Source organism: Lycorma delicatula, chromosome 3 (genome assembly GCF_047948215.1).
Source record: "Lycorma delicatula isolate Av1 chromosome 3, ASM4794821v1, whole genome shotgun sequence".
Taxonomy (NCBI): Eukaryota; Metazoa; Arthropoda; class Insecta; order Hemiptera; family Fulgoridae; genus Lycorma; species Lycorma delicatula.
Window position 1 is genome coordinate 92,049,027 of NC_134457.1, and position 15,527 is coordinate 92,064,553.

At 36.0% G+C, this 15,527-nt stretch overlaps 1 protein-coding gene across 1 annotated transcript in view; it reads right to left on the bottom strand.

Annotated features, from left to right (window-relative positions):
- The window catches only part of LOC142321794 (pyruvate dehydrogenase E1 component subunit alpha, mitochondrial-like), a 29,504-nt gene extending 14,595 nt beyond the window's left edge, over positions 1-14,909 (bottom strand). Inside the window, exons 1-3 of the mRNA XM_075360188.1 lie at positions 14,739-14,909; positions 9,681-9,752; positions 7,771-7,944 (exon numbers count right to left, since the gene is read on the bottom strand). Of these exons, the coding sequence (XP_075216303.1) occupies positions 7,771-7,944; positions 9,681-9,752; positions 14,739-14,786 (294 nt within the window). The 5' untranslated portion in view covers positions 14,787-14,909. The remainder of the gene's footprint in view (positions 1-7,770; positions 7,945-9,680; positions 9,753-14,738) is intronic.
- Positions 14,910-15,527: the final 618 nt, after the last annotated feature.

Consider the following 15,527-nt stretch of genomic DNA (forward strand, 5'->3'; position numbering starts at 1 on the left):
GCAGTTAGTTTTAATTTTATAACTGTTAGTATAAAATCTGTTCTCTGATATTTTAAGTATAAAATATTAATTTTATTTACTTAATCATAATTTACTACATATTTCCTACAGGTTTTTTCTGAATTGGTCAACTCTGAACCACATGAACAAACTTCATTTTTCCTTTGACTACTTTAACTTTCTGCCATCTTTTAAACTTACGTATGTTTTTCTTAAAAATTACCCTACCTAAAATCTCTTCTTCTCTTATCACAGATCTCTTCTTCACAGATCTCTTGGAGATACTTTCCTTCTCTACAAGCCAACTGATTTTATTTTTGAGATTATCAAAGAAACTGAAAATCTTTCTTGACAATATTTCTTTATTCATTCTTTCAAATGATTAGAATATTATTCTCAGCATTTTAATTGTCAATTGTTTTCAAATTCTCTATAAATTTCCTTGCTTGATCCAAAAACATTTTTTATTATTTTCACTCTTTGGAGCTAATATTTTTGCTTAGAATTTCTCTTTCCTTTTTCAAAATATTCTCTAGTGTTCCTTGTTTATTTACAGAAGTTTTTGCTGTGTAGACTTTTAGGTTTTATAACCATGCTGTAATATCTGAATTTTGCATTTCCAACAGGTTTATTTTTATTTATTTATTTTTAAACGCCCACAACTGTCTATAGGAAATTCTAAATATTCTAAGATTAAAAAAAATTAAAGATAATCAGTTTAAACTTCTATTTCTCAAAAATTACAATAAGTACTGATAAAAGTGATAAGAAACCTACTCTTATTAGTTTAATTATAATATCATGTCTCAAATCCTAATTAGGTTTACTTATATTATAATCATGTCTCAGAATATGTCCAATTAATTCATTCCTCAATTTCTGTTAACATTTTTCAAGATTTCTTTTCTTTCCTTGTTCATCTAACTAGCTTCCTCATAAGTCTTACCACATTGTGATAACAATCTTTTCTGTATGATTTTTCTTAGATGAAAAATGTTACTCATGAAAATAGCACAACCATTCTCAAGAATACCTACAGCCAGAAATTACATTTACTCAAGCCTGAAGTTTTATAAAATAAAAACCACCCAGCCAATTTCAAAAGTCATACTACCTTTTAGATAATTTTGTTGTGCAATTAATGACAGTAATTTTCTACTACTTTTAGCACAGCTTTGTAATGAAAACAAAAAGAGAAATATTTTGGCCTTGTCACATAGCTTGATTTTGGTCACTTGCAATTAAATAATTACTGCACCAATTTTGATAAAAGTTTTACACAAGATAGCCCATTCCATTTTTTTTTTTTTTTTTATAAAGAGGTAGAGGAATCCCATTTACAGGAGCCTAAGCAGTGCTGGGCTCACTAACAGGTTCTGCCAGTTATAAACAAGGGCACGTGTATACCTGCGCACTACCGACTAAACCTCCATCCCTGGCTTCCTCTTTCCTAGGACTGTTTTTATAAACATTTTCATCAGAAGAAGGGGGAATCGCCCACACACACACAGTCATAACAATCCAGCAATGTCACACACCATAGAAACAACACTGCTGGAAGCAACACATATAGCATGTCAAATACATACGCCGACAACAACAACACACAAGAACCTGTAGAAAACAGGACATGCTACTGACATCCACAACACCCACACGTTACACACCTACACAGCTGTCAAGACAGAAATCTTAAATAGTCACACCACTTACCAGTAGCCACCTTCAGACACACGAGCTGAGTGTCTCCGGCCTCATCGCACCCGGGCAACCCCCACACGTACAGGGGCCCCTGTAGGCACTCAGCCAAGGACTTGTCTGCCCCTGCGCCCTCCAGCACATTCTCCTCTGCAGGACTACTCATATAATTGGAGCTTCCTGATGACCGTCCTCACGAATCTTTCCACAGTCTTCCACTGTGCCTCACCTTGTAATAGGACTTGTAGGGTATCTTCAGGGCGAAACGTGCTCATATCTCAGGTTGCCAAGTATCTCTCTATACTCTATGGTGAATTACAGACACAAGAAGAAAACATATTGGGGGGGGGGGGGGGGGGTCTCTTCCACCTCAAACTCCGAACAATTTTCAGATTGATCGAGCCTGAATATATACAAATAAGACCTGAATCCCCATGACCTGCCAGGAATTGCGTTAACTTAAAACTAAGCGTACCATGAGTCCTCCGGCACCATACCCTGATGTCCCCAATAAGGTGGTGGGTCCATCTACCCTTTGTGGCCCGATCCCATCACTCCTGCCATGTTAGTGCGATCTCTTCTTCTTCTAGTTCTTCAGCAGAACGCTTCCTAGTTCTGCTATGCTGCAGTATCAAGTCTACAGGCGGGAATCCAGCAATCACCTCAACCGCCTGCCTGGACACCGTCCTATAGGCGGCCACTACTCTGATGCAACAATTCCTATGGATGGATTCCAATTTACCCCTGTTCTTGGCAAATCTAACAATGTCTGCCCACAACTCGGCGCCATATAGCAGGGCTGAATAGACCACAAAAGTAAGCAATTGCCTCCTATGTTGGGAGGGCCCTCTTGTATAGAAGGCTAGCAATAAGCCTCCTCATTTTCTCCGCCTTCTCACAAGCCCGCAGTACGTGTATTAAATCTTAGTCTGAAATCAACTCAGATTCCCAAGTATTTTATAGCCATCTGATACTCAATTTCTCTGCTATCAAGGATCAGATGTAAAGTTGGCCTCCTCCTGGCAGAAGAGATCGCCACCATCTCTGTCTTTTCAGGAGCCAACTCCAGTCCTACCCCAGCCATTCACTCACTAATCCTTGTATACGACACAATTATTTTGCCTACAGCCTCATACCTTGTTTCCGCCTCCACCAGCAACGCTATATCATCTGCGTAGCCAAATAATGTACCCATTTGTGGGAGAACCTGAAACACTCCATTATAAGTCATGTTCCAGAGGGTACCGACCCCAGTAGCACCCGTCAATCAAGGTTCTTCTCAACATAACCATCATGCAGTCTAAAGGTCATTTGATGCCCAATGAGGTAATTTCGCACTATCCGTTGCAGGTAAGAAGGGACACAAAGGTGAAGACCTTTGTGACCTCCCATTATTGCTGAGTGGCGAATGCAATTAAACGTGTTTTGTACGTCCAGTGTAACTAGGATGCAGATCCTACTATCACCTCTCCTCAAGGCTCTTCCCGCCAAGTCGCAGACAACAGCCACAGCGTCAAGGGTGAACTTACCCCAGCGAAATCCATACTGATTTGCAGAGAGCCTGCCCTGCTCTTCCAGAACACCAACTAGCCTTTGCTGAAGCATACATTCCAGTACCTTCACTAGCGCATCAATCATCGCCAACGGCCGGTACAAGGAGGGAAGTGCTAAATCCATCCCCAGTTTAGGAACCAGCACCAGCTGCTGACACTTCCTTCTGCCAGGAAAAACTGTCTCGTTAAGACAGGCTTTGTATGTCTCTAAAAACGCCTCTGGCTCAGCCCAAGCTGCCACCTTGATAACCATATTAGGCAGGAGATCCAGGCCAGGCGCCCTGGCTGACAATATTCGTGTGATTGCAGTCCCCAGTTTTGCATCGGTAAACAGCAGTGCAGCCCAGCCACGCCTCTTACCTCTGAGAGTAATTCATCCTCCGAGGGGAAGAGCCCATCAACTATGTTCAGCACTTCTTGCGGACACCTCAAACTGTAGCTCTAGGTCTTGCTGCTTTCTTCACTAGAACCGCATAGGGCCTCCCCCACAGGTTCGTCTCCACTTCCTCAATTAAGTGAGCCTAACATTTTCTCTTTGACTGTATGATGAGCTTAGCAAGCTCTCTCCTCTTTTTCTTAGCTCAGTGTACACAACTTTAACCGAATGCAAGTACGCCCTAGTCATACACCTTCTAGCCTGGTGGTATTCTTCTCTCTTCCTTGCTATATTGGCAGTCCACTAGTATTCAGGCAGACAACCCCTGCAGACATACTTACATGGGAGAACTTTGCAGGCTTCTTCAAGACAATCGGCAAGACATGTGGCCTTCCCCTCTGCCACGGAGACCCGACGTACTGCACGTAGGTCAAGCCATTCAGTAAAATAACCAGGGTCAAAGTCTCTGGTGCTCCAGCCCGTGAATATAGGTGGTCCATCACTACCAGCTTCGGTGCTAGTGATCGTCATCAAGATCAATTGATGATCGCTGGCCGTGTAGCCTTCCTACACTCTCCAGTCTGCAATGCGGGCAGCAAGCTCAGGGGGAGGCAAAAGTAACGTCGATTATAGAGCCCAAGGGCCCTCTCCGAAATGTATATGCATCGCCAACATTTAGCACTACTAAATCCAGTGCCGCAGTTATGTCCATAAGCACCGAGCCTCTTGTGTTTGTTCTGGCAGATCCCCACTCGGTCAACCAGGCCTTAAAATCCCTGCCAACAACACTGGCCGATGTGTAGACACATCCCTCACCATAGTAGTTAAAATCTCTTTATAACACTCCATGCTGACGTTGGGTGAAAGATAGGAGGAGTAGTAGGTCACTCCTCCCACCCTCGCCCTTACAAAGCCCCGTACTAGCCACACATCACAGGCAGGGAGTCCTGTACAGCACGAGATCTCCGCAGTCCTATCCTCAGATATCAGCCAAACAGGACGTAGTCAAGAAGCGCATGGTTCTGAGATGAGCGCAACGTCTACGCCCACCTCCGCCGCATAACTGACCAGAAGGTTCTGTGCCAGCACTGCACGGTTCAGGTTCACCTGCAGTATCCTCATCGACAGGTTGGAATGTGTCCAGTCCTCCCCTGGCTTATAATCTCTCCATATTAGCCTCTCCATGGCGTGCTGCCGCTCCAGTATGGTGTCCCTCTAAGCCACATTTAATGCATTTTTCACTATTCCTGCACTTTGCAGTTTGGTGGCCTTCACCACTCACAGTTGAATCACACGCAGCTGACCTACCAGCACCTTTGCAGTTTCTGGTTGTATGGCCAAACTCCAAGCATTGATAACACTTCATAGGTAGGTCTAAAACATCTACTCTGCATGACACGAAGCCTATCTTTACTCTTCTTCTCTGCACCAGTGATTAGACGATTGGCAAAGGCAGTTGACACATCGCCACTGTAGTTTCTCCATATCCAGATATGATGGTCACTATGAGATCTTCCGGCATTTCCTGACCACAGGCCTCAGACAGCCCTTGTTGAACTTCAGGTGGCTGTATGCCGCTCTCTAAGTCTCGCACCTGGAGAACAACCATCCTGGTCTTAATGTGTACCACTCCCTCCTTAATAGTATTTGTTAATAACTGCTTTAATTTGCCCAAGGTTTCCTTTTTCTCCTTCACCCTTATTTCCATGTTCTCTCCAGTCTTACGTATGAAGAGAATCTCTGACGTCTGCGATACAACAACCTGTGTCTTAAGGGATATGAGTAAATTGGCATAAATCCCTGTAGTTTTAAACATCATAGTCTGCATCTTGTGGGAGGCATCAGTACTCCAAGCAGATGGAAATCTGGTATCCGGCACGATTATGTGTAAACAGCGCCCAGACGCTCTGCCCTCTCACATTCTAGTATCTTTCGTATGTATGTCGCAGTATTCTGCCCATAGATCTCCGTCTGTATTTGCCCCATGCAGTCGCCACTATTTATCCAGATTCTGTTAAAGACGTCCACAAGAGCCCCAGTAAGATCCCTTCCATCATCAGAATCAACGCAGGCAACATGAAACATCTCTGAGACTGGCGTCACATCTCCTCCAATTTGTCCAATAAGTCGTGCCTCCAACGTAACCTAAACAACACTTCCAGCTCTAATATCTGATTTCCCCAGAAGCCAGGCCACCTGCAAGTGTGTCCAAGGCCCTGCCTTCCTTCACAGCATGCATATCCAATATAGCAACAGTGTCCAATGCGCCCATTCTTCTATCCGGAGCACCAATTTTAATGTTACGAAATGCACTCCAAGGCCAATCTTCCTTAATAAAATCAGTCATTTGCGCTGTGGGTACCCCTTAACCAGAGGATCCATAATTGGGCAGCTGGTAGTGACCCCACGTCTGAGTGGTTGCCTCCATAGTCTGTCTCTTGGACCTACGGTCAGGAGCACTGTTAACCACTCTTTGCAGCTAGCTCCTTAACCGCAGCAGTAATATCTACCTCCAGTTTTTTTATCTTTTTTTGACATTTTTATCTACACTTTTGCAGAGTGTCTTGGCCAGGCGCTCTAATTTACTCACCAAGTCCTCAATCTTTGTAGGCGCCTCCTCCTCTGTCGAGGATTGTCTCGCCTTCCATCTCTTTTGACTCCCCTCCTGATGTCCGTAGTTGGTCTAGGGGGGAGCCCCTCAGGTAGTACTTCTGCCAAATGCAGTACAGCAGTATTTTGCACAGGGTACCTCCATGTCTGCTGCACGTGAAGTCATCGGCTCCAAAGTGGTCTCATTCATGCCTTCCCATGATTCCTCCATATCAGTAATCGGGCAAGAAAAAAAAAACATAGAAACACAGTTTCTAATAAAATTATTTTAAATTGATGGATATGATATTTTACAAAAGTTTTTGCTAACCTGAACATTTTTAAAGCGATTTTCATATAAGAAGAAATAAATAGTTTTATGGGAACTGATAATAGGTAAAAATCAAAATCATATGAGAAAGTCAGTTTTTCCCTTCAGCTGCCATTTATGGATACTTCTTAAACATATATTCCTTTATAACATTCAGGTGGTAGATATCAACTTGGATTTATTATTTTATTTCCCTTCCTTTTAGTGACATCTATTTGTATATTTTAATTTTCCTGGATAATTAATTAAAAGGCTGAAGTCAGTTTTCCTTTCAGCTGTCATCTATGGATACAACTTTTCTCTATTTCTTAAAAACAGGCAAATTGGTGAAATAGTTTTTTTAATGACAAAGAATCAGACAATCTACAAAGCAAACAAAAGATTAAGAAAATAGTATCTTTTTTGTTTTCACTACAACAGCATACTTTTAAAACGCAATAAAAAAGTACTAATTGATATCATTAGATCCAGACAAAATTATCTAAGAGATGGTGTGATTTGTTTTGACATTAGCTCTATATTTTTTATTTTATAAAACTTCAAATTCAATTTTATATTTATTTCTGTACCAATATTTTTACATGTTCAACTTAACAGAAAGGTTAGAAGAAAAGAAGTTTCTAGTTTCTTTCTTCACTGAGCTGAATATACTGCTGTACAAGCACTCAAACCTCTCTAAATTCCAGCTGACGTTCTGACATAAACCAAACACCTCAACAATATCATTATTATAAAGGAAAACACATCTGACAAGTTTCACTGTATCTCAGATACCGGGAAAGACACAATAAAATAAACAACTTTCAAATGCTGAGAATAAACAAAATTAGGATATGCTCATGAAAACTACTATGGTTTATGAACCAATGAAATTAAATTGTTTATCTTAAACAAATTTTTTTATAGTTATTTTAAAACTACTAAAACCCACAATTACTCTTTCCACACTAGTAATGAATAAACCGAGGATAATAAAAATTAATTTAATGCATTTGATAAAAAATTAATTGTTAATTCTGAATTAAAAACTAGACTAAGACATGAAACTTAAAAAAAAAAATTAATTTTCTTGATAACAGTAAGCATTTAATCAATTATGTACATGTAATTAATGAATACTAAATTATGATCTTATTAACAAAATATAAAATCAATTATTACATGAAAACTAAAGATACTAATGAAAACTCAAATTCAATATAAGATTTATAATATTAAAATACCTGGCCAGAATAAAGATGACAAAACCCTCTGATAATCTTTTCTTTATATAAATTACCAGCTGCTGTTTCTATCCTTCGGATTGTTTGCATTTGTTTGTAAAAGGTAATAGCATCATCTTTCGATACAGAAACTTTAGTTTCAGGGCCTTTTTCAAGTTTATGAAGTCGAAAAGGCTGAAATGAAGCACATATATACAATATGCAAATATAAACATTAATACGTTAAATAAACTATATCCTGTATTATAGTGAAAGTGTTACTATGAAATTAACACCTTACTGCATTTTAATTTTTAATCTGATATAGTAGCATCATTATACAAGTGCTGTATAAAGATTAATGAATAAATATACATAATTATAAATCAGTTTATTATTTATAATAAACTTATTATTTAAAATATATTATATATTAAAAAAAATGTTTTTTTCTGAAATCAATCTTTTCAAGACCTGTATCACCTCTGCACTAATTTTTGTATATTTAATTCAACTTGATTCACCCAAGTACAGAATTAAACAAAGTAAAATGACACTCACCTTATTTTTTCATAATGTTTGCAATAGTACTTTCATGGCAACCCACATCCTCAGTTGTAATTGTTCTTTATAAAATGTTTATTATCAAATTGCATATTAAAATCAAAATGATAATTAAAATATGTAATATATAAAATTTAAAAAATTAAGATTAAAAATTAAAAAGTTTCAAGTTTAAAAAATTTTCAAATTAATTTTTTTATTTTTAAATATAATAAATGTTAAAGATTAATATTAAAATTATTGAAATTAAAAGTTACATATATAAAAATTGAACATTTTGGAAAAATGTCCAATTTTCTTATTATTATCACTTTCAATTGTAATTTCAATTACTTTCAAGTTTCTAAGTCAGTACTAGAGTGTTTATTTATTATTGGATAGTCTGCAACATTAGAAAACATTTAAATTTTATTTTCTATAAATTTATCAATTAACAAGGTATTAATCCATTTTTTACTGGAATATCCTTTATAATTTTTATTTCCGTATCTAAATTTTTCTTTGTTAATATTAATTTTGTGTGAACAGGGATGATTTGACATTCTATTAATTACTTTACTTGCTGTAGGCTTCCCATATACTGATATAATTTGATTTTTTAATTGCCCTCAATATTAGCATCTAAAAAACTTATTTTTCTGTATTTATCTGTTTCAAACGTAAATTTTAAACTATCATGACAGGAATTGAGTTTTTTTCAATATTGTAAGATGTTCATCATTTCGTCTTTTTCATTAACTCTTTTGCTTTTCAAGAAAAGTAGCATTTTAAAGGTGTGTGAGAATGTACAGTGCAGCTGCTCAACCAACATGCATCCACTGTCACTGTTACTGTGTGCATCTCAATTGGCTGTTCCTGCCTCTTTTTTTAGAGTGCCTCTGTCACTTTACTAAAAAAAAAACTGAGATGTCATCTCATCGTGTTTGTCAGGTAACACTAAGAACTGTGCAAAATACTTTTTTACCCATACAAAGGATGGAAAACTAACGTAAATATTGTTTTTAAGATGGGGAAAACTATTCTGAACCCTGCATACTTCAGATCACTCAAAGTATCAAGTTCTGTGCTGACCAAACTATTGCTCTTAAGAAATTACAATCACACTCACAGTTATTATAAATTGAACTTATTTTAATTGTTATTTATCAGAATTAATCTAGCAAACATTAAGATAATGAACTCAGAAGGGGTTCTGGCCTCTAACTAGGAGGCTCTGCCCACTGGCTAGACAGAAAGGCTGAGTGAAACGAGCCCTGACCATGTGCTGCACCATCAGCACCACAGTATGTTGAAATTTTACTTTTATTTTGTTATAAAATTTATTCACACTACGTAAAATATAGTTGATTATATTATTTGATACTCACTTTTGTTTCAAAAGTTGCTTCTGTTGCATAGTTTTTCTTTTTTGATGAACCAAAAAAGGAAAATATTTGCCTCTATAAACACAAAATATACGTAAATGAATTAACTAAAAATAATTTTAATCAGTGAAAATAGTAAAATCCTATTAAAAAAAAAAGTAATAATGTCAAAAACTGATAGTATTAACCAAATACAGCCACCTGTTTTCAATTGTATTTTTTTTAAATTAATTTTATTAACCCTTATTTGTCTAATTCTTATACATTTTTTATTAGAAAAAAAAAATATCTGTAAAATTCTAAAACACATACTTATGTGTAAAAAAACACATTATGCTTTTGGTATTCAGACTACATAAACCATGACATCCATCAAAGTTTAAAATACTCAATAAAATCATGCCCACGTATTTTTCTGGAGCAATATAATCAATCATTCAAGTAAAAGAAATAATTTCATCAGAAATAGATGACATCAAAACAATTTGATGTGGTCAAAGGGGCACAGCGCTGATCGGCCAAAACTGGCGCTCTCTCTGATTTCCATTCAGTACAGCTCACAATTTAGATGTGATAGCGCAGTGATTTGTATGTTTGTCAAGTTTGATTGATTTAAATAATAATACGTGTATTTTGGACAATATTTAGATGTAAAAAATTCAAGTAAACATATAAAAAAGTATAAAAATTCAGTATGTCAGCCTCAGCTCGTGCAAAAGCCAGCCGGAAATATAAATTACACATATCGTTGGAAAGGGGAGGTTATGGGCTATGCATGGTACCCCAATGTCTAGTGCTGAGCGAGTGAGACTGTTTCAGGAGTGTCGCAAAGCTGGCACGGCACGCTCAGTGAACGACATCGACAACACGAGCACCTCTACCACTGCTGTACCCAAATTAATGGACATAATGAGTGAACAAAACACCCATACATGATGATGTCCCTGGGCTGATGGATATTAACATAATCGTTTGGTCTATCTTGCAGCATTTGTAATCAACTCTGGTTCAACAGAGATTTAAAGCAGGCAAAAGTCGCAACATTCCAATTCTTCAGACTGCATTCCTGGCAAAAATGTAGCAGCATTTCATTTATGTAGTACCTGTAGCAAGTCGATAGATGCCAATAAAATCCCGACTCTGTCTCATTCAAACCCCAACTCTGAAATTCGACATTGAAATACTTGACATTGAAATTCGACTCTGAAATACTGTCGTATTTCAGTATCCCCGATGGTGGCTCTCCCATTTAACTCCACAGATAAGGTGGTCAGTCTGCAGCTCGAAGGAACTTCATCCAAGGTCTGTAACATTTCACATTAAACCAGTGGTCGTGCGCTCCGACACAGCCCCACCCGATTTTATTTCTTGTTATTGCCTAATTCAATGATCCACCCACTATACGAGTGAAAGTAGATATCTAAACAAGTAGGCTATTTCAAAGGAATGTTCACAATACAGAGTGATACATAAATAGTCCTTGCTGGTTACCATACATATAAAATATATGCAAGCGTGTGTACACAATGTACAAGGTGAAGTTCAATCATATTTGTGAAGAAGCAGAGCACTGTTGTTTTGTTTGGCTGTAGACAGAGATTGAGATATAACACAACAGTAGAGTTTGGGTTTAGTCCTAGTGAACAAAGTGGGATGCTTGTCAATTCATTTTAAACTGGAAATGTTATCAGTCTAAAATAGGTTACTGTATTTTTTTGAATCTGTAATTTCTTTCTGATTATAGTAATAACACAATTAAAAGTATTAATTTACATTACTGTTTTCATAAATGAAATAAATTTAACCAGCAATTAATTAAAATAATTTAATTAAGTAAACATTTTCACTAAAACTGTATCATAGTTCACAGCATTATATTCAAAGCTAATAGAAATAATTTGAACATACAGACCTACAAAATCATAAGTTGGATAAACCTGCAGAATAAAAAAATACAATTTTTATAGTAATTTACTAAATAATTAAAAGATCAATACTACCTTAAACAGTTTCATATCCAGTTTCCATAGAACTATCTCCTGTGAAAAGCCAAAACCCTTGGATTTCTGGGCTTGACCTAGTTTCACTTACACCTGAATTAATTTCCTATTTGTCCAGTACCTGATAACTCATCATCATCCATCCCTTATTTACAATATTTATTCAATGGCATCTTCCATTAACGCATCTGTTTTCCAGTAAGAATCTATTATCTCCTGAACTTCAACACTTATTTGTTTCCAGTCTTCTACAGTAGCTGATGAAACTGAATCTAATGTAATGGCTCTCGGTTCTGTTAATGACATGACGAATTTTCTTTTTAACTAGATTACAAATAAATTCAATTGGGTTAAAATCTGGGTGGTAAGGTGGCAATCTAAGCACTGTAATTCCTTTGTTATTTAGTATTTTGTATAATTCAAATTGTGGTTCTGGGCAGTGTAGTTTGATCATTTCTACACATTCTTTTTTAGTTAGATCTGGGTCGTAGTTAATTTTATTTTTTGGAGCCATTCTTGAATATCTTTTCATTGAATTGGATGATGGAAGTTATTTTTTTTTGTTTATTATGACAAGGTGCATTATCTATGCTAAAATACAATTTGTCGGTAGTCCTGGGGTAACTTGCTTTTCAATAGATTTCAAAAGATTTTCACTGTTCTTCTCTTTATGATAATCTTATGTGTTACTCTTGGAATTGTATATTAAAAACAAAACTACTTTTAAGTAACAACTTTGTAATTTCCAATGCAAAGAACAGGGAATATTTGTTTTTATTAGTAATAACATGTCTACAACTTACACAATGCTTATAACTACACGCCTATTTTAAATTTTTGACCCATAATTTGCACCTCTGTTCATCGTAATATCATTACATAAACCAAAACGATTGATGTAAGAAATTTATACTTTATTTACTTATATATACAAGTAAATAAATTTTATTAATACAATACTCGTACATTTTCATGACATGTGTTTTAAAGTATACTGACTAGGAAAACAATTGCTCTTATTATAAAATAGAAGATAAAATTCATTATTTATATAAAAATAGGTACTTTTCAAGAAGACGCCCACAGTCAATTTGTAGTTAGCCAGTTATCATTGTAGTCAGTTAGTTTTTAGATGGCACCACAGAAAGGAGAAAATAAATAAAATAGTACATATTTTTTTCTTTTTAAATACATACATTGTACTGTATAATTATTAAAATAATACAATGATACTGTAATAATAAAATAGTAAAATAAAGTACAGTATTTTTTTTATATATAAATTTATATAATAAATAAATCTAAAAGAATTAATATAATCACACCAAACTTAACCTAACTCGCTAACCTTGACTAGCGAACGAAGTGAGCATAGATTACGTTTGGTTAGATTATATTTATTTATAATATAGATTTATTATTTTATAGTTAGATTATAATTTAAATTTATTTTCTCCTTTCAGTGCCGCCATCTACAATGACAACCAACTGCAACGACAACTGACTAACTACAGATTGGCTGTGGGCATCTTCTTGAAAAGTTCCAAAAAATACTGTAATTAAACAGAAGAAAAATGGATACTTCAATATGAAACATTGAAATTAAAATTACATCAATTAATTCATTAATATGAAATTCATACAAATAAAGCCTAATAAATAATATAATGTTATATAACACTATCATGATGTGCATCTGTGTCCATATGAGGTCTGTTCAAAAAATACGTAGACTAATGTCATAAAACAAAATGCACTTTATTTAGAAGTTGCTTGTCTGGGTCCCCTTCAGAGTACTCTCCTCCCTGACGCAAACACTTATCCCAACAGTGTTTCCACTTTTGGAAACAGTCCTGGAACGCTTCTTTTGTTATGTTCTTCAGTTCCTTTGTCGCATTTGCCTCAATCTCAGGAATTGTCTCAAATCTTCTTCCTTTCAAATCTTTTCAGTTTGGAGAACAAGCAGAAGGCACAAGGAGCGAGGTCAGGTGAGTAGGGTGGGTGGTGGGGGAGGTACTCATGGTGAACTACACCCTGAGTATCAAAAAAAACTGTCAACATCACCTTCACATTGGAATGAACTTGGCGAGCTTTTTTTGGTCTGGGAGATGTCTCACCAACCCACTAGATGACGATTGAACCTTTGTTTCGATCACCCAAGATTCATCACCTGTTATGATCCTTGACAAGAACTTTTCATCTTCTTCTTCTTCTGAACGTTCAAGCAATTCTTGACAAGCCTGGACACGATGGGCTTTTTGGTTGTCCGTCATCAGACATGGAACAAATTTCACAGCAACAAGGTGCATTTTCAAATTTTCAGTCAAAATCTCATAACATGATCCAACTGATATCCCACACTCTTCAGCAAGCTCTCTGATGGTCAGACGTTGATCTGTCCGAACCAGGGTGTTGATTTTGTCTAGGTGTGAGTCGTCAGTTGATGTGGAAGGACATCCAGAATGCTAATCGTCATCAATCGACTGACGACCATCTTTAAAATGTCCATGCCACTTAAAACATGTTACACACTTCATAGCAATGTCGATGTAAGCTGTCTTGAGCATATCAAAAGTTTCACTCGCAGATTTTCCGAGTTTAACACAAAATTTCTCAGCAACTCTTTGCTTGTTCAAGTCAATCATTCTAAAATCCGCCAAATTAAAAAAAACACACTTCACAAACAACCTATATGAAACAAAATATAAGAAACAACAAATAGTAAAATAAAAACCCAGAAAAAAGATGCTTCTTAGAATGCATTGTTGATACGTAGTATTGCATTGTTTTTTGCAGGCATTTTATCAAACGAAATATACAATGCAAAATTATTTTTAAAAAATTTGGGGTTAATTAGACAAACACATTAAAAACTTAATAAAACCCTTAATTCATAATAAAAAGTCTACTTACATCATTATCAACAAATAGTATACTTGATGTTATTAAGGTAGTTATATAAAATGTAACAAATAAACTAAAATAATGTGAGAAAGACAAACAAAACCTATCATTAATAATTTGAAATAATGGCAAAACTAAGCAAAAAATGCAAACTAACCTGACAACCTCCACGTCTAGCACTGATTTTCAAGGAATTATTCAACATTTCAAAAATTAAATTTCGAAACACCAAAGCTAAACTACAACTACGCTCTGTAGGACATTTAAAGGATAAAGTAAAGGTTATGTTATCGCCATACAGATGTCACATTCCAAGGTTACAAAACGTGTTACTCTCACAAGGATCGGGTGGGGAAAGAATCAACTTCATTCCACGCTCTGCAATATTACTAATGACGTTATAGTGAACTAAGCATTTATTTCCATTAAAGTAGCACGAGCTAAGTAACACAGTTCGTATATTCTTTCTTCAGTAAATGAAAATTTTAAGATTAAATAAAACTAATTTTAATTTGATTAAATCTGCACATAGGATTAGAGAAAGCCAAAAATTGGCAGAAATTTCCAAATTCATCATATTACCCACTTGTTATTTGGGCGATCAGTAAATAACCAGTACATTTCAAGAAGAGGTGCCGATCTGTATTTAGTTAGTTGTTCGCCCACAGGGTTGATCTAGTGGTGAACGCGTCTTCGCAAATCAGCTGATTTCGAAGTCAAGAGTTCCAACGTTCAAATCCTAGCAAAGACGGTTACTTTTATACTGATTTGAATACTAGATCATAAATACCGGTGTTCTTTGGTGGTTGGGTTTCAATTAATCACAAATCTCAGAAATGGTCGACCTGAGACTATGCAAGACTACAGTTCAGTTACACTCATACATATCATTCTAATTCATCCTCTGAAGTAATACCTGACGTGATTCCCGGAGGCTAAACAGGAA